Raw genomic sequence first — 25496 nt, 5'->3', positions numbered from 1 at the left:
TCCCACCTTTTTGCAGTTTCTTCAGTTTTAATCTACAGGTCATAACCAATAGATTGTGGTCAGAGTCCACATCTGCCCCTGGAAATGTCTTACAATTTAAAACCTGGTTCCTAAATCTCTGTCTTACCATTATATAATCAATCTGATACCTTTTAGTATCTCCAGGGTTCTTCCATGTGTACAACCTTCTATCATGATTCTTAAACCAAGTGTTAGCTATGATTAAATTGTGCTCTGTGCAAAATTCTACCAGGCGGCTTCCTCTTTCATTTCTTAGCCCCAATCCATATTCACCTACTACGTTTCCTTCTCTCCCTTTTCCTACACTCGAATTCCAGTCACCCATAACTATTAAATTTTCGTCTCCCTTCACAATGACGAACATGCATTTCCTTATGTACTGGTACTGGGATGATATTAAAGAAAATAAAAATTAGATAAATTTAATAGGCGGTTGGTAATATTTTAGACTGGCATTAAGTAGAGGTACCAGTCAATTTATGGTCTTGTTTTGGAAAAATTAAGGATAAATGCTCATGATACCAGTTTATTTTAATAAACTTACCTTCAAGGCAAAGTGACGACTTCAGCGAAACATTATGTTTGTGCCCACCAAGACTGTCAATACTCCTCACTAACAATGCGCCAAACGATTAGGGTAATTGTTAAAGCAACAACTCTTATTATTGTGTATTCCCGCCAGATTTAAGTCCAATGTCACAGCTCTGTTTCAATTGTTGAAACCATCTGTCAGCAAAGAAGGCTAATGTCGACATTGGCTCTTCTTTCAAGAAATGTAAAATAATAGGGACGGCCACTGTCAGGATTGGCCCATTTATGCTGATTGGAAACTTGATAAAACACTTTGGGGCTTACATCTTAAAACTCCAGTATCTCTCATCCTATGTGGCTTAGACGTTGGCCATTTTAACACTATGAACAGCACGTGAAACAATATGGAGCACACCAATAAAACCAGTTTTGACAAGTATTGACATTGGCCCTTTTAGAACCAAGCCACAGATATTTTTACATTACGTTCCTCATTTTTAATGACTGTATCTCCCTCGCATTTACGTTTAAAATCTACGAGCATTTCGAATATCGCATTACATGCTTCAGGAATTATTTGGGAAACAGGTGCGGTTAATATGCGAAATAGATTTTTGAGGCTAGCGTAACGGACGGCCTCTGGTGGCCTTTGTCGGTGGCCACTGTAAAAGCAGCCTGTCATCTGTTGCTAAGAAGCGCAGCGTTAGTGCTAGCCTATCTTGCTGATATGGATCATCGATACTTCGAGTCTTACTTTGAAATCTTTTGTAAGTGGCGGCTAGAAGAAGGCGAAAATAGTCCATCGACATGTAGTTGAAATTTTGGAATAAAACAAGCTATGGCTGCAGCCGCAAATCATTAATCAGAGCGTTTGCGCAAAAATTCAGAAGCCGTTTTCCTTTCATGACCAACAGCTGGCACGCTATACAAAATAAATGAAGTTGTGTTTCTTTTCTCAACCACGCTGTACTGAATGCAGGTTAATTGACGGTACAGCGCCAAAATACATCATATACTATCTCTTCCGTTCGCTCTAGTGTACTAAATATTTATTGGCAGGTACAAGTCAATGATGGCGCGCGCAAGTGAACTTCCTGCGCATTGCTTGCTAATGCGCATTCGCTATGTTTTCATCGGTGTAAAGGGAGCTTTAGAATAAGCGTTTGCAATCCGCTTTACGCATTGCAGCGAATATTGTAAACATGATCCATGGAATATGAAAATTAGTAACTTGTTGCGCTTTTCAATCGTTCAAATTTCGTCCCGCGATCGTTGCTATGGCAACATCCTCGGGCGTGTACGTGTCGCACTATGTAGCAGATGTTCGTAGGAATGAGGAAGTTTATAGCTCTTGAGCACTACTAACATCCATCCTTACAAAAATAAGAAATGAGAAGGGAAATGGTGAAATTAACAGGGGCGTCATTTATCAAATCGGAAAAAGATGATTCCAAAAGTTACGGAATTTCCAAGTCGGAGCAGCAAAAGAAAAATACCCATCTTTACCTGCATGACAAATTTCTGAAGTTCATTGTAAGTACAGCATTTTGTAAGAAAATTGTTAAACAGTCCTTAGCGATTTGTAGACAAAGAAGCGCCGTAAAACACTGTTTTTTTGTGCAGGGTAATATATCCAAATACAGAAAACTGACCGTTCTCTATTTGCATAACAATGACATTACTAAAATTGAAAATCTGGAAACGGCTACAAATTTAACTCATCTCTACCTCCAGAGGAACAAAATATCCAAGATAGAAAACCTTGGCAACCTTAATAAATTAAGGAAACTGTGAGTACTGGAAACAACGGTTTCGTGAAATACAGTTTGAAGCTTGTATTATTAGTAGTGGCTTTATGCTTCTCTTTATTTTAAAACTGCCTAGATATCATGTTAAGAAAGTATTCAGAAAATAGTACAGCACTGTAGTGCTCCTTTACAATTGGAGAGAGATCAAAGAGATCCTGAGTTTGATAATTATGTCCACTTATTCAAATAAAAAGTTTTACAAAACCAGGTTTATGAAGATACAGATTGATGAAAAATGCAGTTCGTAAGTGGTAATTTAAGGGCAGCTTCGCATTCTGTAAATGGTACAGTATAAACTTTGTCTTTGATATTAGTGTATACGTTTTTTAATTTCATCCAATTCTTTACCCAGTTTGTTCTAGGTATCTCTTTATTAGACACTGTCTTTTTGTATGGGTACCGGTCCACAATCTGTCGAGATAACATTCAAATTCTGACTGTAAGGAATTCATCTACTTGTCTCAGCACAATAAAATCAGTGAGTTTGCAAGATTGCATAACAGATGTCATCAGTGCAACAGGTAACTGTAAAGAGTGTATGTAGATTGTTACGTGTCAGTTTGAATTACTGATAATGACAAGAGATTGACACACAGCCTATTATTGAATGGCAGCAATGTAAACGGCGCCTATAACGCCCCAATCCCGTAAAGGATTATCTACATAACATGAAAAAAGAGAAATGCAACTCCCGTGTTAAAAGTGGGAAACACAGACCGACAGCAGCGCCTCACGTGGTATGGAGATTAACTAAAATATGCGAACATTGCTGGTTGCGTCCCCCCCCCCCCCCCCCACCCCGTTTACTTACGTTGTAGGTTTTTATTTTTCTTTTAATTCTATTACCTTATTTTTCTGGGCGTGGTATGTAATTATTTTGGCTGGCATCATAATAAAATAATTGAAACACAGCTATAGCACACTTACTACAGCAGAGAGAAACCTATTCTGACAGTCGCTGCTCATATCATGTTTTCTTGTCAGTCAGACGCAAACGTCAAAAATAGACTTTTAAATTGACATGATTATATTGTTATCTATCAACATGAAAAAGCTCCAGCATGTTTTATGGCTCATAAGAACTAGATGCAACACTTGAAACTGAGAGTAAGTCGAAACAAGCTTGTAGTGTAAATAATTGAAGCAAAAGAAAAATAACGTTGTAGCAGCTAAACTGGACTACAAATATTCCTGAATAATGCCACAATTCTTACGTAATACAAGCTGCTGGATCAATGGAGAAGAAAAGCCTATTATTAAGAGAATGAGCAGCAGTTAAAGAGGTTCAATTAAGAAATATCACAGTATTAATTAATGAAGAATTCTGCCCGCATCTCGTGGTCGTGCGGTAGCGTTCTCGCTTCCCACGCCCGGGTTCGATTCCCGGCGGGATCAGGGATTTTCTCTGCCTCGTGATGGCTGGGTGTTGTGTGCTGTCCTTAGGTTAGTTGGGTTTAAGTAGTTCTAAGTTCTAGGGGACTTATGACCACAGCAGTTGAGTCCCATAGTGCTCAGAGCCATTTTTTGAATGAAGAATTCTAAAATTTGTTACAACTATGTTTCAGGACTATAAGTTCTGAGTAACTGCCCCGCAAACTTGCACTTCTGACCATTAATTTCTTAAAAAGGTTCCTACATCTTACTACTATAAATGCCTCAACACAAAAAAGAAAACATCAATACCAAGCACCAAAAGCAGGAAAGGTGGATAAAAACAGTGAAATGAAAACAAAACTTACTTTTTATTTCTCAAGCACACAAGACAAATTTTCTTTTAACTGTTATAAAGCTTTAAACCGTTAACTGAGTTTGTCTTTAACAATATCAAGTCTTTTATTACTGATGGTGTGTTTCCAATCTTTCACATACTTGTAAATCAATAGAGGTACACATTGTCTTAAAATATACTGTTCAGAAAAGTGGGCCTTGCAAAACGTTATTTCCTCTGGAAACTTAAACAGTGAATAGAATGTATTCTCCAGTTGTTCCTGGTGTCTACATTTATCTAAGAATGTACACAACTGACTATGAACATTTGCTACAAAGGACATTAAGCTGTCACTAGCATACAATAATTTTGGGTTTAAAGCATCATATTCTTTGAAACTTGTAAATGAATTATGCCATGTGGGTGTTGGTGAGAACAGAGTTGTTTTACAGTCACTACAGTTGGTTTCAGGTGTTACACCGATCTTTTGTAGAATGTAATCAGCTACATATGCCAGTGCTTGTCTGTCATTTCTTACATCAGCCCCACCACTACCAGCAGCAGTTTCATTATCAGCAAGGGCAGAATATAAAGCACTTTGAGCCATAATGGAATGGTCTGTTGTGGAGTCAAGAAAGTTGTCATCACTAGCTCCCAAAAATTGCCTTAAATTGCTTAATGGCATGCATCTATCATCCTCACAATTACCTAGTGACTTTGTAGGGAAGGACATGTTATTGACTATAACTGTTTTCAATGCTGCATTGAACTGAAAGCAAGTTGGGTTGGTGTTTGCAACACCATGCTGCCTCACACAACAAAATACGTTCTCCACTGGGTCTTGATTGAAAGCCTTCATGCTTAAAAAATTAAAGCCATTTTTTAAATCTGTTCCAAATGAACATCAGTGATCTTATTGTAGTTTGCCACCCACTTATGAAACTGAACATATTTGTCTTATCTCTCCCTGTGCCTAGCTCCAACACTTTCCAATTTTCCATTTCCTTTAACAGAGTGTACCACATTTCAATATGTGGGGACTCTGCAGAGAGGGCACACTTATAGGACTTGCCATCTTGTGGATAACAATAGGAACTGTTCAGTGAATCAAATAAACAATCCATCTTTTCAACAAATTCTGCAGTGTATATTGCCTCAGCAGGTAAGATATTAAATGCCACATAAGTTTCAATAACTGCAGAAACTGTATGACTAAGCTGGGCTGCAGCTACCCTGACTTTCATTTTAGTAAAAGAATCCTTTAATTCAAAATGATTCCTATGTAGTTTTGGCAATGTCTTAAACATCTTCTGCTGATCCAGAAGAAAAGCCCTGTGAATATATTCAAAACTGGCCTCTTTTTTAAATCCAAACTGTATTTTATTTCCTAGCAGAGCATTTCTAGTATTTTTTAATAGATGTGGAAATCATAAATGACTGCAATAGGTTCATCTCTGACTACAAAATGAAATGGACTGGACTCAGTAGATTTCTCACAGCAGAGTTCCTTCAGTGCTCTCTGGTTGGTTGCACACTGGTCACAAACTGTACAAACTACCTTTAGCCCTATTTCTTGCAATTGCCTTATGACATAGGTAATAGGGTCGACAGAAGCATCCGATCCCATGCGTCGGCTTTGACCCGTGACGTAAGGGTGTTGTCGTGTGTGACGTCATGACGGCGTGGAGTTTGGTTTGTGAGTGTGGCGTGTTTATAGATGTTGTCGTGTTGTGGTTTGTTATGCTCTCTGGTGGTATGTTCAGGGTTGGAATTCGTTTTAGTAAGTTAACGATTTTGTGTGAAGGTTAATGTAAGTGTTGTTCCCTGTACGTCGTGTGGTAATTTTAGTAAAATTAATCGGCTGTTGTTTTTGTTCAGGAATGGATATGACGGATAAAATTAGCAGTGCGCAGGTCAAGGGAAGTGTTTGATCCCAATGTGTAGCTGTGTATGTTGGTATTGGTATCGGGAGATGTTTTTGAGCTGTATAGGCCAAGGGGAGGGTTTGATCCTAATTTATGGGATCGGGAGCTGCTGTTGAACTATACAGGTCAAGGGAAGTGTCCGATTCCAGATGATATTGTGTTTAGTGGTATTTGGGGAGTTTTGTGATGTCGGTTTTTTTCGTCTTTTTGTGTGGTTTTGTATGGGGTGGGAGTCTAAATTTGTTTATATTGAGTTTGCCCCCACAAAAACACCCCATTTCCCGCGTCGTCCTGTTAGTGTCATTAGGCTTTTTGTGGAAAGTGTGTGTGTTTGTTTTTCGATGTATTTTCGTCCTCATAATGTGTACATAACGACTTTATATGCGCCATGTTGGAATCATGATTTATGGTCGTTTCCACCATATTTGTGACGTCATGCGTCAAAGCAGACGGGCGGGATCGGACACTTCCGTATTTCCTAGATAATAAGACTTTTTAAAGTGATGCTTGAAACTGAATTGTGAGTGAAATTCCAGCTTCCAGCTTTTATGTGTGCCTCTAACCCGAAAACTAATGCATGATTTGCATGAACATTTGACCTCCCTAAATGACCTAAATCTTGAAACCCTGAAATTTCTTGTTTGCTTGCATTATAATGCAACCCTCTTTCTAAAGACATTTCATCAAACAACAAAGCACAATATTTATCACTGTTGTTCATTACTTCAACTTCTGCTTTCATTACATTCATGACCGAAGTATTCAACCCTGGTTCAAAAGGTATAGAAGACAACAGACATTTCAGATACCTCACAGAAGGAGGATATAAATGAACTGACAAATATTTGTATAGGCGGGGACTTCGTTTGTATAAGAATAAAGCAAATACTTTGTCCTCGGGTGTCCATCGCCTTGCATTTGCTGATCGATGAGCATTTCGTAATTGGCTGTTTATGAAATCTTTGGCAACAGAGTTTAAATTAGATTCTATGACATAGAAAGTATTGCTGTCATATAAATCTTTAGGTGCTTTCAGTTCTGATTTTTCATGATGTAGCTTTGCTTTCAGTTTTGATAGCCTTGTTAGAGTATTCCTATGAATCTTGTACATTTTTGATTTTTTTGGAGTTAAGTCTGCTTTTGAAACCCCTGTACCTAAAACCCCACTTTCCTCATTACAAAATGTTTCAGATAAGAATGTGTAGTCACTATCTGCAGATTCATTTTGAGGGAAGATAAAAAATTTAAGAGGTGCATCACTCGATGAATTACTCTGCTCAGCACAACTAGTGCTAGCTAATTCTCTAACACCAGTTTCACCTCTGGTATTGGCATCTGTATAATAAAGATTTTCCATGGTACCACCAGTGCTTGGTAAATCTAATTCACTATTAACACCAGTTTCACCTGATCCACTTCTGGTACAAACACCTACATGAGAACTACTTTCCACAGCACAACTAAGGCTTTGTAGATCATTAACACCAGTTTCACTCCTGGTATTAGCAGCTGTAAAATGAACAGTTGCCATAGCACCACTAGTGCTTGGTAGGCCCAATTCACTATTGACCACAGTGTCACCTGATTCACTACCGATTTTGGCAATTTCACATGGATCACCTGTCACATGTTTTGGAAACACACCCCTGTTTAGCCTATGCCTACTTTTATTCATAAAATCTTCTTCGAAAAAAAAAAAAAAAAAAAAAAAAATAAGAAGCACAGTTCACATCTGGTGACAGTTTACAAACACTCTTCCCCTTTAGAAGCAACTCTTGAGGTTGTTTTGGAAGCCTGTAGAAATGCTTGTTGCAAATTTCCTCCATTGAACCCACGTAATAGCCAGATGAACAACCGGGGAACTTGCAGGAGTATTTTAATGTAAATCTGTTGTGTTGAATATTCTGAGAAAAACATAAACGTCTTCATTAAATAAAACTACTACAGACAAATCAAAGTTATTTAAATAAACAAATGGAAACCACACTGCTTAATTCACGATAGATGAGGATACATTTCATTTATAAGCTACAAGATTTTTTAATGAAAAATTAAATGTCTTACCTTACAATTAATTGTGGACATTTCTTCAATTCCACGGTGAGCTTTATTAATTTAAAGTAAAAAATCTGCTTATAATGAAGTTGAGTAGTATGTAAATATGAAACAAATACAAAGACGATTGTAACCGTGGACCACAGACTTCAGTGCAGGGCAAGATGATAGAATATTTCAAAACAACCCCCATTGGAGTTTAGACAGTTCTCATTGGTCAATTCCAGCTTCGTTTGACCCCATAGCACCTCTAGTGGTGTGGAATGGAACTACGTGGCTTGTTGCCTCTTCGCCCATATAGATTTCACCCCCGTGGGATTATCATCAACAATATTTAGTGTTCTTGCCACTACAGAGATGTCTGAAATTTGCCCTACGAAACTGGTTCCAGATGTGGTGATCAGGAACATTGTACGTACTGTCGCATTCCTTCCTCCTTACTGGCCGACTCATGATACTGAAAATTTCTTCTGCAGTTCAAATCTGAGTCGAGTGCTATTGCATTAATGTCATTGGCTGCGGAAGCAGATCATATTTTCATGAAAGGCGTTAGTTCTCATAGTTTCTTGCAATAATTTTGAACAGTATGAATATGTCACTATGAATTATTTTATGCATGTTACACCTGGAAGCCACATTTTTTAACCATATTATTGGCGAAGAGGAGTGTCTTCTTCTCAACTGCTGAAGTAGCAACGTGAAAGACATACAGATTTAAAAATATGTTAATTTTCAACATTTCAGAATCTCATCAGAATACAGATAAGTAAAAGGGAAAGAAAACTGGAATACTGCTCCAGATTTTGGGATCAAGAGATAATTTGAATCCCATCTGGAAATTTGTTGTGTACGTACTGAGTTCGCCCATAGCTTCATGATTTTTGCACTGTGATCGGCAAACATGTGGTCAACCACACTTCGTAGTTCCAGCAATTTAGGTTTGTGGTAGTTATATCGAGATAGATATGTCCTCATGTTGGTAGTTAATTTGTCACATATAGCCCATAGCTGCTTACTAAGTTTATAAAAACACTCTCTTCGTTACTACCTCCCCCCATATGATGTTGAAATCTCCACATAGGGCAGTTTTTGATCCTAGGTGCACTGGATGTCACATACAACTTTCCAATTGGTGGGTGAAGTTTTCAAAATAGTTGTCTGAGGAACAGTACACAGAAACAACAATTCAATTAGCATCTGGCAGTCCCAAAGCAACCAATTCTAGGTCTAGGTCCAGATGTATACAGGGTGTTACAAAAAGGTATGGCCAAACTTTCAGGAAACATTCCTCACACACAAAGAAAGAAAATATGTTATGTGGACATGTGTATGGAAACGCTTGCTTTCCATGTTAGAGCTCATTTTATTACTTCTCTTCAAATCACATTAATCACGGAATGGAAACGCACAGCAACAGAACGTACCAGTGTGACTTCAAGCACTTTGTTACAGGAAATGTTCAAAATGTCCTCCGTTAGCGAGGATACACGCATCCACCCTCCGTTGCATGGAATCCCTGATGCGCTGATGCAGCCCTAGAGAATGGCGTATTGTATCACAGCCATCCACAATACGAGCACAAAGAGTCTCTACATTTGGTACCGGGGTTGCGTAGACAAGAGCTTTCAAATGCCCCCATAAATGAAAGTCAAGAGGGTTGAGGTCAGGACAGCGTGGAGGCCATGGAATTGGTCCGCCTCTATCAATCCATTGGTCACCAAATCTGTTGTTGAGAAGCGTACGAATACTTCGACTGAAATGCGCAGCAGCTCCGTCGTGCATGAACCACATGTTGTGTCGTACTTGTAAAGGCACATGTTCTAACAGCACAGGTAGAGTATCCCATATGAAATCATGATAACGTGCTCCATTGAGCATAGGTGGAAGAACGTGGGGCCCAATCAAGACATTACCAACAATGCCTGCCCAAACATTCACAGAAAATCTGTGTTGATGACGTGATTGCACAATTGCATGCGGATTCTCGTCAGCCCACACATATTGATTGTGAAAATTTACAATTTGATCATGTTGGAATGAAGCCTCATCCGTAAAGAGAACATTTACACTGAAATGAGGATTGACATATTGTTGGATGAACCATTCGCAGAAGTGTACCCGTGGAGGCCAATCAGCTGCTGATACTGCCTGCACACGCTGTACATGGTACGGAAACAACTGGTTCTCCCATAGCACTCTCAATACAGTGACATGGTCAACGTTACCTTGTACAGCAGCAACTTCTCTGATGCTGACATAAGGGTTATCGTCAACTGCATGAAGAATTGCCTCGTCCATTGCAGGTGTCCTCGTCGTTCTAGGTCTTCCCCAGTCGCGAGTCATAGGCTGGAATGTTCTGTGCTCCCTAAGATGCCGATCAATTGCTTCGAACATCTTCCTGTCAGGACACCTTTGTTCTGGAAATCTGTCTCTGTCTCTGTTTAGGTGTTCGTTTTTCCCACGCGCTGTTCGGGAGTGGAATGGTAGAGAGATAGTATGATTGTGGTTCAATGAACCCTCTGCCAAGCACTTAAATGTGAATTGCAGAGTAGTCATGTAGATGTAGATGTACAAATGTACCCCGCCATGGCTATTGCCCCGTGCTAATCCATACATCAAATGGGCATCTGCCAACTCCGCATTTGTAAACATTGCACTGACTGCAAAACCACGTTCGTGATGAACACTAACCTGTTGATGCTACGTACTGATGTGCTTGATGCTAGTACTGTAGAGCAATGAGTTGCATGTCAGCACGAGCACCAAAGTCAACATTACCTTCCTTCAATTGGGCCAACTGGCGGTGAATCGAGGAGGTACAGTACATACTGACAAAACTAAAATGAGCTCTAACATGGAAATTAAGCGTTTCTGGACATATGTCCACATAACATCTTTTCTTTATTTGTGTGTGAGGAATGTTTCCTGAAAGTTTGGCCGTACCTTTTTGTAACACCCTGTAGAGAAGTCAATTTTCTTGATGCTGAATGTACTATGTGCGCGCACACACACACACACACACACACACACACACACACACACACACACACACACACACCAACCACCACCACCATGGATAGTAGTTTCTCTGCATCAAGCATTCAATAATTACAGATGTTCATTATGTCTGTAGTGTTCTGTTTCTGGTTGGGCTAACAAGGGTTCACTTAGAGCTAATACTTTGGCTCTCACTTCCTCAGAAAACACTCATAATGTAACTTGCTGGCAGATTAAAACTGTGTGCCGGACCGAGACTCAAACTCGGGACCTTTGCCTTTTGCGAGCAAGTGCTCTACCATCTGAGCTATCCAAGCACGACTCACAACCTGTCCTCACAGCTTCAGTTCTGCCAGTACCTCGTCTCCTACCTTCCAAACTTCACAAAAGCTCTTCTGCGAACCTGTGAAAATCTCATTCTGGAAACAGCCCCCAGGCTGTGGCTAAACCATGTCTCTGCAATATCCTTTCTTCCAGGAGTGCTAGATGTGCAGAAGAGCTTCTGTGAAGTTTGGAAGGTAGGAGACGAGGTACTGGCGGAATTGAAGCTGTGAGGACGGGTTGTGAGTTTTGCTTGGGTAGCTCAGATGGTACAGCACTTGCCCGTGAAAGGCAAACGTCCCAAGTTCGAGTCTCAGTCCAGCACACAGTTTTAATCTGCCAGGAAGTTTTATATCAGTGCACGCTACGCTGCAGAGTGAAAATCTCATTCGGAAACATCCTCCAGGCTGTGGCTAAACCATGTCTCTCCAATATCCTTTCTTCCAGGAGTGCTAGATTTGCAGAAGAGCTTCTGTGAAGTTTGGAAAGTAGGAGACGAGGTACTGGCAGAATTAAAGCAGTGAGGACAGGTCGTGAGTTGTGTTTGGGTAGCTCAGATGGTAGAGCACTTACCCACAAAAGGGAAAGGTCCCGAGTTTGAGTCTCGGTCCAGCACACAGTTTTAATCTGTCAGGAAGTTCCATATCCGCGCACACTCAGCTGCAGAGTGAAAATCTCATGCTGATAATGTATCAAAATTGTCTGAAGGCATTACATCTTTGTACTTGTTATAACTAGGACTCCATATTTTTGCAGTGCTGCCAATTCCTTTTCATTGTACTGGAATATTCTTGGTCTTGAAAGTTTATCGCATTGGAGCACCGGGAATCCTCTGGAATAAAACACCATCTTATTGCAATGTCCTTGGGCTGTATATTCTCTTTAATTATCTTATGTTTTAAGTCAAAATCAACACAAGTGTTGAAGTTATTATTTTATCCTGTAGTTTCCGGTTTTTCAGCTCTAAAACTGTTGTGACTTGGGGAAGTGTTTTGTAAGAAGTTAGTTACAGTTTTAGTTGTGGTGCTACCTCTTATTTTTATAATGTGGAACCAGACTGCTTTTCACCTTTTGTGGTCAGTACCTACATGGTTCACTCACATTTTTGTGCAACCGCAAGAATTCGACATCAACATGCAATAACCTCTCACAGACTGTAGGTGGCAGCGCTGGCAGTGGAGGATATATGAAGTGTGTTGAGATGACTTGGAAAACATTACAGTTATTGTTGTAATGCGGAAATGGACTGATTTATATGACATCCAAAAGGGCATGATCATTGGCCTTTGGGCCAAGGGTGGAAGCATTTCTGAAATGGCTAAGTATGTAACTATTTGCTTGCTGCCCTGGTTAAAGTATATTGTGCATGGCAAAATGTCACTATCCAAAACCAGTGCCAAGGCAACTATGGTACATCATGGGCCGTAGATGAAAGAGGTGAACGATGGCTGTAGAGATGTGTATAGGCAAATAGATGCGCAACGGTTGAGCAACTGACTGCCCAGATGATCCAAGGCTGCCCAGATGAACCAAGGGCTCCCAACAGTGTCTCCTCAACAACTGTTGAGTGGAAGTTGCTGCTTATGGGCCTCTGCAGCAGGCATCTGGTTCATGCACCCACACTGATTGCTGTTCACCAGTGACAAAGGCTAGAGGTTGCATGCCAGTACAGCAACTGAATTTCCTGTGAGTGATGACAGGTGGCCTTTTCAAATGAATTACATATTATGCTTCACCAAATGGATGGCTGTTGGTGTGTATGGCATGAAATGACTGAAAGCAAACAACCAGCAATAATCGTTGGAACAGTTGAGGCTGGAGGAGGGAGCGTTTTGGTCTGGGGGTATGTTTTCATGGCATTTCCTGGGTGATGTCATCATTTGGAAGGCCAAATGAATCAACACAAATATACATCTATCCTTGAGGACCATACCCAACCCTACATTCAGTTCGATTTTCCTCTGCACGATGACACCTACCGGTAGGACAATTCAATGTGTTGCACAGCTCTCAGTGTAAATGTGCGGTTTGAAGAGCACCAGGATGAGTATACTGTACTCCCCTGTCCACCAAACACCCCATACTTAAACCCAATTGACAATCTGTCGAACCACTTCAGTCAGTCTGTATGCAGTCTGTACGTGCCATGGATCCTCAACTGAAAATCTAGTGCAGCTGGCGACAACATTGGAGTCGACATAGCTCCACAACCTAGTAGATACCTTTCAGAACCTCAGTGACACTCTTCCTGCATGTCTTGCAGTGATCTCTGATGCAAGAGGTGGTTTCTCAGGCTTTTGCTAGGTGGTCTCATGAGTGTTACTGGCCAGTGTATTACAACTTTATTTTTGTTTTTGGCACATACAAATGTTTTCAGATGTTTTCACAGTGGGCTTTAAATGCACAATGGTCTTTGAAGTAGGCCTATACTGTTCACCATGTTTACCATTTTGTAGCACAGTCTTGTGAGACAATTTATTTCCTTTCATTGTGTCTCCAGTGGTTTTGAACATTTTTTTGTCCCTACAGTCAGTTTTCTCCAGTCTCCCCACTTATTGTTCACTTTGAACATACAGTATGATTAATTTTACTTCATTTAAGTCAGGTACCTAAGTTATATAGAGTATTTAAGATACTTGAGAACACTGAATATGTATTTTAATACAGTATAAATATATCATCAGAAAATGAAACTTGTGCCAGATGAGTTCATCAGAACATGGTAGAAAGAAATACCCAGAATAAATATTCTAACAAAAAGTAAACAAATCAATATCAAATGCCTCACCTTGGCTGTTGATGTAGTATTAATCATTAGGACTGCTATTGAAGGCAGATGTACCTTAGAGAAATTTCATGAGGGCACTGTCAAAACTGGTCTCCAAATTTACTATGAGAAGACACTCCAAAAATGTGGACTTGGGATCCTCATGACAAGATATGGCAACATCACTCAGGATCAACACTAGTTATGTAGATGAAATTACACTGGCATTGACAAAATGAACAATAAACCATGTAGAAAAATGATGTTAAACATACACGGTCATCTTAAATATTTGTAACAAAATTCCCTTTCCATCAACTCCATACTTTGCCAGTAACAAACAGTCATTCTCTTAGAAGCACTGTCTGGAATTAAGACATCATCATTATCCATCAGTGTCTTCAAGAAAATGGAATTACCAATATCGCAGAGTATGTTCAGATCCAAATCATATTTGGTTGTGCTAATGTTCATAGTATTTGTATTCTGTGAAGGAATGGAGTTCCATTGCATAAAAAAAAGATGTCTGAAATTTTGTAGACATATAGTGCAAGCGGACAATTCACAATTAACCAAAAAAACTACTCTGTGATATACATAGGACTTGAAAAATCAAAGTACAATAGCTAACTTACATCTGAAAGAACCGAAAAAGTTGCTGTTGCCCACTGGTAACCAAACACATGAAATACAGGCAAAAGATTGACTCTCATAAGTTTGTGTCTGAACAACTACCAGAAATGAACCTGAATCACAAAAACTTCTGAACATTTGAAAGACGACTGGCCCATAGTGACAGGATGAACAAATGTTGAGGGTGATTACATTTAAAAGACTTTAGTTATTTTTATTTATTTAATTAGTCTTTGCCCTTGGACTTAAGCTGATAATTTTCAGCTGAGACTATAGGGTATGTCATACAATTTTATATATGCCATAAATCTACAGTAAAGAAAATAGGATACACTGTATTAGGTACATATGCAGTTATTACGTGTTTCCTATTACAATACAACAGCTAATATTTGCTCTGACATTTTAATACTCACTCATACTCTATATACATTTATCTTTAAGATGCACTTTTAAATGATTTTTAAATGAATTTAATCTCTTAACTTCTTTAACTGATTTTGGAAGTTTGTTAATAAACCCTTTCGGTGCACCATCGGGAGCACTTATTGTCAGTTTCAGATTTCAGTGTTTTGTGTAATAATTTTCCTTTCCTCTTGTGGCATGGTCATGTACATCATTATTTTTGAGGCATTTATGTCACTGCTATAATATTCTGATATATACCGGTATACAGTGAATAATTTCATAATATTATACTGTAAAAAAGCTTGTCTACAAGTTTGTCTGTGTGGTATTTTGGCTATGCATCTTACAGATAACAAGTGTGCACGTTAATGAATCCTTTTTTATTTGCCACAATTTGCTTCCAAGCAAAAGAGCAAAGCAGAGACACATTTTCACAGCTAGACAATAGTACAAAGAAGATACAAAAGATATAACACATAATATAATGTTCAACTTCTTGGTTGTTGACTACTGCACTCGCCACAATCTCACTGCTCTTCTCTGAAAATATTCTTTTTAGGGGCTATCTTGTGCACTGCCCCATACATGAATTGAATAGGATGCTTAAGGGAACTTAAGTCCATAATACATTGTCCTGAGTACTTTATCATCCACAATCTTTGCCATTTTATGTAAGATGAAGATCTGTGTGTTTATCTTTTTACACATAACCCCTGGAAAATCCAAGACAAATGTAACAATATATAACAATATTCATAATATCATTACACAGAACATCTTTGTGCTCCCCTCATGTCAAATGTTTATCTATTATACTTCTAATTTTGTGATACTTCTTTAATTGCCTCACTATTTAACTTAATATTTACTTTTTACATTTCACTCTGTTTGGTTTGGAGTACTGCATACATTATTTTAGATAAATTTATAAAAAGATTGTTTTGTATTATATATTTATTTGCAGTTTCAATATTCAGGGGTGCTTCCTTCTCAAGTTACTCCTTTGTTATCAGCTAAACATATAATTTTAGTGTCATTGGGATACATTGTAAGTTTCTGTTTTATATATTCTGGAAACTCATTTACATAGAGAATGAACAGTGTTGGCCTGAGCATAATCTGTAATTAATTATATTTCAACCACTAGTATGTTCGATTTCTGTGCACTGTTTCCTATTTGTAATATATGATTTGACAATGTCACAGCATTTCCCTCGAATTCCATACTGATAGAGTTTATCCATTAGCCTGGAATGATTTGCGCAATCAGATGCTTTAGACGGGTCCATGAAGATCTTGCAGGTCTTCTGTTTCCTATCGAGTAAACTCAAAATATCTTCGATAAATCTGTTGATGCAGTTATTGTTGCTTTCCATTCTCTGAAACCATGTTGAAATGTGTGTGTTATTTTAAATTTGTTTACAAGGTGTACAACTTTGCTTCCACCGTTTTTTCCCCAACATTTAGGCTTTAATGAAACAAATTGGCTACACATGTATCACTCAAAGTATTTTCCATTGCTGGCCACTACTTTCTCCCATCTTTCAGGCAGTGTACGAATCCCACGTCAAAAGAATTGTTCATCTTTTGAAGCGTTCCACGAATCGATCCAATTTGTAACTTCTTCATGAGATCGGAAGGGACGGTCAGCCAGGCTGTGCGCCATTGATCTTAACAGGTGATAGTTAGAGGGAGCAATGTCTGTAGAATACAGTGGGTGGGGTAGGATTTCCCATTTTAATGTTTCCAAGTACATTTGGAGCTCTTTTGCGACGTGGGGTTGAGCGTTGTCATGCTGCAAAATCACTTTAACGTGCCTCTCGCTGTATAGCAGCCATTTGGCTTTTAAGGCTCTGCTCAAACGCATTAATTGTGTTTGATAACGAGCACCTGTGATTGTTTCACTTGGTTTTAACTCCTCATAGTACACGACGCCACGCTGGTCCCACCAAATACAGAGCATGATCTTGGAGCTGTGAATATTCTGTTTGGCCATCAACATGGAAGCATGGCTGGGATATCTCCATGCTTTTTGCATTTAGGGTTATTGTAATGAACCCATTTTTCATCCCTGATCACAGTGCAATGCAGAAATCCCTTCCATTTTTGCCCCTGAAGCAACTGTTCACAAACACACAAATGCCGTTCAACGTCTCTTGGTTTCAGCTCACACGGGTCCCAAGTTCCTTTTTTCTGAATCGTGCCCATAGCCTTGAGACGTTTTGAAATGGCTTGCTGTGTCACTCCCACTAATCATGCCAATTGTTCTTGAGTTTGATGTGAGTCTTCACTCAGCAATGTTTCCAATTCTGCATCCTCGAAAACATTATCTCTTCCACCACTATGCCGGTCTAAGACATTAAAACCACCTTTCTTGAAGCATTGAAACTACTCATGACATGTTCTTTCACTAATAGTGTCCTTGCCATATGTACTTGAGAGCATTTGATGAAACTCAGCCTCTGTTTTCTCCATATTTCAAACAGTAATACCTCCCGCAAATGGCGAGAATTAGACTCGTAAACTGACATTTTCAATCAAGAACGACTTTATGATGCAGACACAAATTGACTAATGTTTGGATGAGGTTATGTTGACTGAGGTCCAAGCTAACTGCCTGATGTCTGCGACCTGTTTCTTTTGACTGCTACTTATCGTTGTCGCCACCTATCGGCAAATGGTGGAAGCAAAGTTGTACGCCTTGTATAAAACTTACAATTCTATTGTTTATTATCATTTTATATATTTTAGCAAAAGTGGAGATCAATGTTATGTTCTGTGTTTTGCTAATTCACCTCTATTTCTTTTCTTAAAGAATAGCTTTACTTTGCTTGTTTTTAGTGAATCTGGAAATGCACCTTCCTCTGTTGCAGCATTCAGAACATGTGTTAAGGGTTGTAGTGAGCATTTCCTACATTCTTTTATGAGATGTGATTAACCCCATCAAATGGCCAGATAAATGTTTGACTTTTAGATTCTTTATTAGTTTTGAAACATCTATATCAGCAGTTGGCATGAAAGCAATGGTATGTTCTATATGTGGGATTTTTGGCAATATAAGAATATTATGAAAAAGGAAGTTTCCACTCACCGTATAGCGGAGATGCTGGGTCACAGATAGACATGACAAAAAGACTATCATAATGTAAGCTTTCGGCCAACAAGGCCTTTCAGGAAAACACACACACACACACACACACACACACACACACACACACACATGACTGCATTCTCTGGCAGTTGAAGCCACATTGTGAGCAACAGCAGTAGTGCATGTTAGGAGTGTTGGATAGAGTAGCACCAGGTGAAGCGCATGGGGGAGAAGCTGTTGAGGTTCTGGAGGAATGTGGATAGGGTGTCCTCACCCTTGATCCAGATTGCAAAGATGTCCTCAGTGAATCTGAACCAAGTGAGGGGTTTAGGATTCTGTGTGTTTAAGAAGAATTCCTGTAGATGGCCCATGAATAGGTTGGTATGGGATGGTGCCATATGGGTTATAATTAAACAAATATAAAAATTGGTGCTATTTAGTATTTTGATCATTGTTTGCAATCACTGCTTCCCATTTTTCTGCCATTAACATCTTTTTTAGTTGGATTAAGTTTTGTATGTTTATCTTCGACTTTCGCTCCTGTATCTCCTGCTCACTTCCAGCAGTCTTTATGTTAATATCTATCGTGATGGCAAATGGTGTGTTAACGCGAAGTTTATTACCTGGATCTCACAGTAGCATGAGGGAATATACTGTATGTTATTACAAGAGCAATAGTAGTTTCACTGTGGGTAGATACTCTGGCGGGTTTATTTTTAGGTTGAAAGGATGCAGTAAAATCATTAGTGTCAAAGTTTTTTCTGTATTTTTCCTGGTATCTGTGTTCAACTCCCCAATAATTATTTATTTTAAAGTTCTTGAATTGTACCACAGACTCTTTCAAGAATGTTTTTGTTTCACCATTTGATGATCAGTACAGGCCTAACACACAGCATGACTTCTCTGCAGTTTTTATTTCCACTACAGTAGTTCCAAAGCTCATTTCTCTAGCATATTTTGTGCTGTTTTGGATAACTTTAGTTGATGTGCAGCTAAAGAAAACGCCAGCCTCACTAACTTTATGCAATGTTCTGCAAAAACTGGCTACAGTTGAGTAATTTTTCAGGTTGTAGACCTCCATTAGATTTTCTTTTAGCCCATGTTCAATGACTACTAGAATGTTTGACTTATATTCTTGCAATATTACCTCTGTTTCATTGTTTACATACTGTACATTCAGGTGAAGTATTTACTATATAATTATACTAGATCTTTGTTTCGTCATAGGTTTTGTGTTTGCAAACAGTAGTGGGACTGTCTGTGTATCAGACTATTTTATACCTAAAAGAACAGTATTCAATATCATTACCATATATAAGAGAGTGTGGTGGCCCCATTACAACCTTGCGGTGTGTCATTTTTAATGATAGTTGTTTCAGATGTACGATATGGGCAGTGTAATTTTGCAGATTATGTTGAGGGTGCTAGGAGTGAGTCTAAGGTATTCCATCTATTCCACCACTCCCAGAAGCTCCTGCAGAAAGTGACAAGTTACATGGTGCATGTAATATATACATAATTTGTAATTATAAGAACTGTGAACTATTACCTTTTAGATAGATAATATTTTATAAAATCAAAGCCAATAACTTATATCAGTTTTCCATAATTTATGTAATAATTTTATAAAATTGATAAACACACACTTTTTCAAGATCTAGGTGTCTGCTTCTTACATCTTCTGTTTTTTATAAGCTACTTATTACCTACACAACTACTGTAATAGTGGATTTGTTTCTTAAGAAGCCATTTTGGTTTTCAAAAATTAAATTTTTTTTTTGTAGAAAATTATGATCATGTATTTTGTTACCCTGAAGGAGATTTGCCTGAAATGTTTAATTCTTAAAGCTGAGGTTACCAAATCCATTTTTAGTCATGCTTGAAAGACACCTGTTTGAGTTACACTGTTAAATGCTGCAGAAATACTTTTTACATTCGCCTTTTAAAATGTTAATGTTTGTTTAAGTCTGTCAGAGGAGGAACATATTAATGGACCAATGTTTATTTCCCTGTGGTCAATAGGCAGAATATATTTATTGTGTTCAGATGTATTCTTCATGAAACTTTAGTAAACATGTTGAAAACATTGGAAGTGTGTTTCTTAATGTGTAACTGTGCTTACTTTGGACATCCAGAGATATATAAAAAAGCAGAATACGGCACTGCAGTCAGCAACATCTATATAAGACAACAAGTGTCTGGAGCAGTTGTTAGATTGGTTACTGCTGCTACAATGGCAGTTTATCAAGATTTAAGTGAGTTTGAACATGGTGTTATAGTTGGCACATGAGAGACAGGACACACCATCTCTGAGGTAGCGATGAAGTGGGGATTTTCCCGTATGACCATTTCATGAGTGTTCCATGAATATCAGGAATCTGGTAAAAAATCAAATCTACAACACTGCTGCGGCCGGTAAAGGATCCTGCAAGAACAGTATCAACAACAATTCAAGAGAATTGTTTAGTGTGACAGAAGTGCAACCCTCACGCAGATTGCTGGAGATTTCAATGCTGGGCCATCAACAAATTTCAGCATGTGAACCATTCAACAAAACATCATCAATATGGGCTTGTGTACCCTTGATAACTGCATGACACAAAGCTTTATGTCTCGCCTGGGCCCATCAACACCGACATTGGATTGTTGATGACTGGTCGGAAGAGTCTCATTTCAAATTGTATTGAGCGGATGGACATGTACGGGTATGGAGACAACCTCATGTCCAAGGACCCTGCAGCAGGGGACTGATCAAGCTGGTGGAGGTCTGTAATGGTGTGGGATCTGTGCTGTTGGAGTGATATGGGACCTGTGAAATGTCTAAATATGACTCTGACAGGTGACAAAAGCGTACGCAGCCTGTGTGATCACCTGCATCCATTCATGGCCATTGTGCATTCCAAAGGACTTTGGCAGTTCCAGCAGGACAATGCCACACCACACCATACATCCAGAATTGCTACAGAGTGGCTCCAGAAACACTCTTCTTCAGTTTAAACACTTCCACTGGCCACCCAACTCCCCAGACATGAAAATTATTGAGCATATCTGGGATGTCTTGCAACATGCTGTTCAGAAGAGATTTCCACCCCCTCATGCTCTTACAGATTTGTGGACAGCCCTGCAGGATTCTTTGTGTCAATTCCCTCCAGCACTACTTCAGATATTAGTTGAGTCCATGCCACATTGTATTGTGGCACTTCTGCATGCTCACAGGAGCCCTACATGATATTAGGCAGGTATACCAGTTTCTTTGGCTCTTCAGAGAGAGAGAGAGGGAGAGAAAGAGAGAGAGAACATGTGTGCGTCTGGGATGAACTGTTTAGTTTTCACTTAACACACTTATCTTCTTATGTCAGTGTTTGTAAACATTTCTCTTATTAATTTTGATAACATTGTCTGATGAATCATTATTAAATTATGGGACAATAGCACAAGGAAAAAACTGAAAGCGGTACTACTGTATCAGTACAAAGTATTCAATACAAATAAAGAAAAAAAAGCTTTACAAATGGATAACAGCATGATCACTAGCCAGAAGACAAATTCAGATATCAACAAGCAGTACATACTGAGCTATCCTCTACTGCATCACCTGGAAGTGTAGGCAAGCAACAGAATAAAGGAATAAACAAAGGAGAAGCAATAAAAAAAGGAGAAGCATAGATAATTAATTGAATGATGGTGTATTGCTCATACAAAAGGCTAGGTCCAGAGAAATCCCTTTCCACTTCCCCACACATTTTTTAAAAATAAGTTGCTCCCTCCTTTTCTACCATTATATGTGTGACACACACACACACACACACACACACACACACACACACACACACACACACACACACACACACACACACACACACACACACACACAAGTGCGGGTGTGCACGCGTGCGTGTGTGCCCCCCCCCCCCCCCCCCCCACACACACACACACACACCTGTACGGCTACATTTTCATGGCAAAGTACACTGTGCTGGCACTGCAGCACAACTGGGAGAGAGGAAGTGTCTATGGGGAAAGATATCCCATGCCATAGTCATGAACACTTCTAATCCACTGACCATACCCAGAAACCAGCTGCAAAGGAGCTCCCCTTCTCATCACCAAATATCATCCTTAACTTGAACAACTGAATCATATCCTTTGACAGAGTTTAGAGTATTTATCATCTTTCCAAGAAATGAGTAATATTTTCTCACAACTCAACACACTCCTCCCAAAGTGGTATTCCATTATATACCTGATATATGCAATACCCTAATACATCCTTATGCCACATCTACCCCCAACCCCTTGCAGTAAGGTTCATACCCTGCAGAAGACAGAGGTACAAGACCCATCTGATGCAGGCTCACAGTGCATCTTACTACAGTACCATCACAGGCTTGTTCTATCCTATCAGAGGCAGGGCTATCTGTAAAATCAATATCATATTGTGTATCAGTTTGGCTGTGAATTCTACACTGCATTTTATGTGAGCATGACCACAAACTAACTCTCCATATGAATGAATGGTCACTGCTATACTATGTCCGAGAGCAGAGTTGCCCACCCAGTGTTGAGCACAAAATGCTTGATTTGAATGAATGGTTGCCTCACAAACTGTTCCATCTAGACCCTTGTTCCCAATACCAAATTCTATGAATGATGTAGATTGGGGTAGTTTTACAATACTTCCTTCAATCGTGTAATCCTCCTTGCCACAATCTACAATAGACCAAGCTGCACAGCCTTTTTGATCTCTGCTCCAAGATGCTCACTTCCCTTATCCTGCACTCACACCCTCAACATGCAGTCCCCGTCTTCATTTGTTCTATTTGTCCCTACCAAACAATTCCTCCCATGTGCACAGCTCCCACTGCCTATAACCAGAATGAGTTCACTGATGCAACATCTGCTGTTTCCCCCTGCCAGGTGTCAGCCAGTATGCCATATCCATCCTTCCCACTCCCTGTGGCTATTCTCCCATCACACAGTTCATCTGACACAACCTCATACCCCAACTGAGCTGCAGTGCCAGCACAGTGTAATTAACTAGGACAGTGTTTCTGTACAGGCATATGTGTGTGTGTGTGTGTGTGTGTGTGTGAGAGAGAGAGAGAGAGAGAGAGAGAGAGAGAGAGAGAGAGAGAGAGAGAGAGTGTGTTCAGTGAGTTGTTGCTTCTACTCGTTAAGTTATTTACTCATTTCTCTTTCGATAATTTAGGATTTGAAGATGTAAAGCCAAAGAGTTAATATTTTTTCCTGAGCTGAATGCAGTGGCAAACTATGCTTTTTTGATCTCTTTGATGAGTATAGATTTTTTTGTCTGTCTAAATGTTAAATGAAACACACAGTTTTTAAGGTCATACAGCAAATCTCCATCAAGGAAATAATTTTTTTTTTGACTGAAGGTACCTGGGGAATAATTGTATATCGGTAGTTGAAGGCCTCGAGTCTCTCTCAAGTCTTGAGGAGCTGCATGTCGAAAGACAGCATTTGCCAGAAGGAGAAACGCTCTACTTCCATCCTCAGTCAATTGAAGCACTCTCAGTAAGTGACTGTGTCCTTAACGTAAGCTGTATTATGTATTAATCAAAAATGGAAAGTTCAGTTTGGAATGTAACAGTATTATGAAAAGGAAAGTTGCTACTCACCATATAGTGCAAATGCTGAGTCGCAGATAAGCACAAAAAAAAAGACCGGCACAAATAAGCTTTTGGCCAACAAGGCCTTTGTCAAAAAATAGATGACAGGCACACACTCATGCAAAAGCAACTCACACACACATGACTACAGTCTCTGATACGTGAAGCCACACTCACATTGTGGCTTCGGCTGCCAGAGACTGTAGTTGTGTGTGTGGGTTGCATTTGTGTGTGTGTGTATGTGTGTGGTCTATTTTTTGACAAAGGCCTTGTTGGCCAAAAGCTTATTTGTGACAGTCTTTTTGTTGTGCCTATCTGCGACGCAGCATCTCCGCTATATGATGAGCAGCAACTTTGCTTTTCATAACTGTGTTATGTATTGTTTTGCATCTATCTTTGGAGACTTATTTATTGTTTTATCATCATCAACAACCTTAATTTTTTGTCTTTATGTTTAAAAGAGTAGCTTAATAAGATGTTAGACCACTGTCATTAATTACAAGGAGAATGTTATGTCCAGGTATGCATATAGCATAAGGAATTCAATTTGGGTTTGAAAAAAATCAGAAATGACAGTTTCAAAGTACAAAAATAATTTATTAAGATAGAGATACTAGCCTATCTTGGAGCAACACCTGGATGAGAAATCTATGTATAAAATTATAACAATGGGCCTGTTAATATATTTTACACAAATTCTTCCTTTTGGCATCAATTCAACTGTTCACATGAGTACATGATTTCCTAAACTATTGAACTAACTGAAGTCATTAACAATGTGAAATAGTGAAGTAATGCACCACTAGTTCATAAAATTGGGCAACTACAGCAGATTGGTGGTTGCCAAACATATATTTGGGGCTAGCCATCCCCTAAAAGACATAGAAGAGGATTAGAGGTGATACATGTAAATAAGAAAGAAAATAAACTGGACCTGCTTGAAGAGCTTGAAACAGCAATCCATGGGGTTAAGTACGATAATGCACTTAATTTATTAACTAATGAGAATGGTAATGCCTTCTCCAATAATTTTTGTAGATCCTTTTTGAGATTGGCATTAGTGGGATAAATGTGAATGATTTTCTGTGGATAACCTTGATAGGATGTCTGTCTATGTTCTTTGTAACATCTTTAGAATGCTGTGGAATGGCTGATGGCTTAGTGCAGTTTGTCAGAGTTGTACACATTTATGAACTAGTGGTGCATGGAGAGGGAGCTGATATGGCCAGATCTTACCACTTTATGGAAGCAAAGCTTTGGTAGGTGAGTGGTAGTGTGGATAAGTGGAGGAGAGAATCTGGTGTTACCATTTTTAAAGTAAGACGAGGACTTCATGTCCAAATAACTTTATTTGTTTTTGTATTTTGACCACGTGTGCTTCTGAAATACATGTTTCTGTGTGACTACCTTAGACAGCCATACGGGGAATGCATAGCTGAGGCTTACACTCCTAATATTAATGGTTGTATTTAAAAATATTTATGTTTCTCTAAATTGCTTAAGACAAATGCTGGGATGGTTTCCTGAGAAAGCACAACAATTATTTCCTTCCTTACCATCCTTCAGCCTGAGCTTGTGTTTTGTCTCTTAATGATGCTTTT

At 39.1% G+C, this 25496-nt stretch overlaps 1 protein-coding gene across 1 annotated transcript in view; it reads left to right on the top strand.

Annotated features, from left to right (window-relative positions):
* Positions 1-1883: 1883 nt before the first annotated feature.
* LOC126195203 (protein phosphatase 1 regulatory subunit 42-like) overlaps positions 1884-25496 on the top strand; it is a 134262-nt gene continuing 110649 nt past the window's right edge. The window contains exons 1-3 of the mRNA XM_049933717.1: positions 1884-2085; positions 2176-2342; positions 23662-23800. Coding sequence (XP_049789674.1) covers positions 1942-2085; positions 2176-2342; positions 23662-23800 — 450 coding nt within the window. The 5' untranslated portion in view covers positions 1884-1941. The remainder of the gene's footprint in view (positions 2086-2175; positions 2343-23661; positions 23801-25496) is intronic.

The sequence above is a fragment of the Schistocerca nitens genome, chromosome 7 (assembly GCF_023898315.1).
Source record: "Schistocerca nitens isolate TAMUIC-IGC-003100 chromosome 7, iqSchNite1.1, whole genome shotgun sequence".
Taxonomy (NCBI): Eukaryota; Metazoa; Arthropoda; class Insecta; order Orthoptera; family Acrididae; genus Schistocerca; species Schistocerca nitens.
The sequence above is the reverse complement of the archived record's forward strand: the minus strand, read 5'-3'. Positions and strand labels throughout refer to the sequence as shown.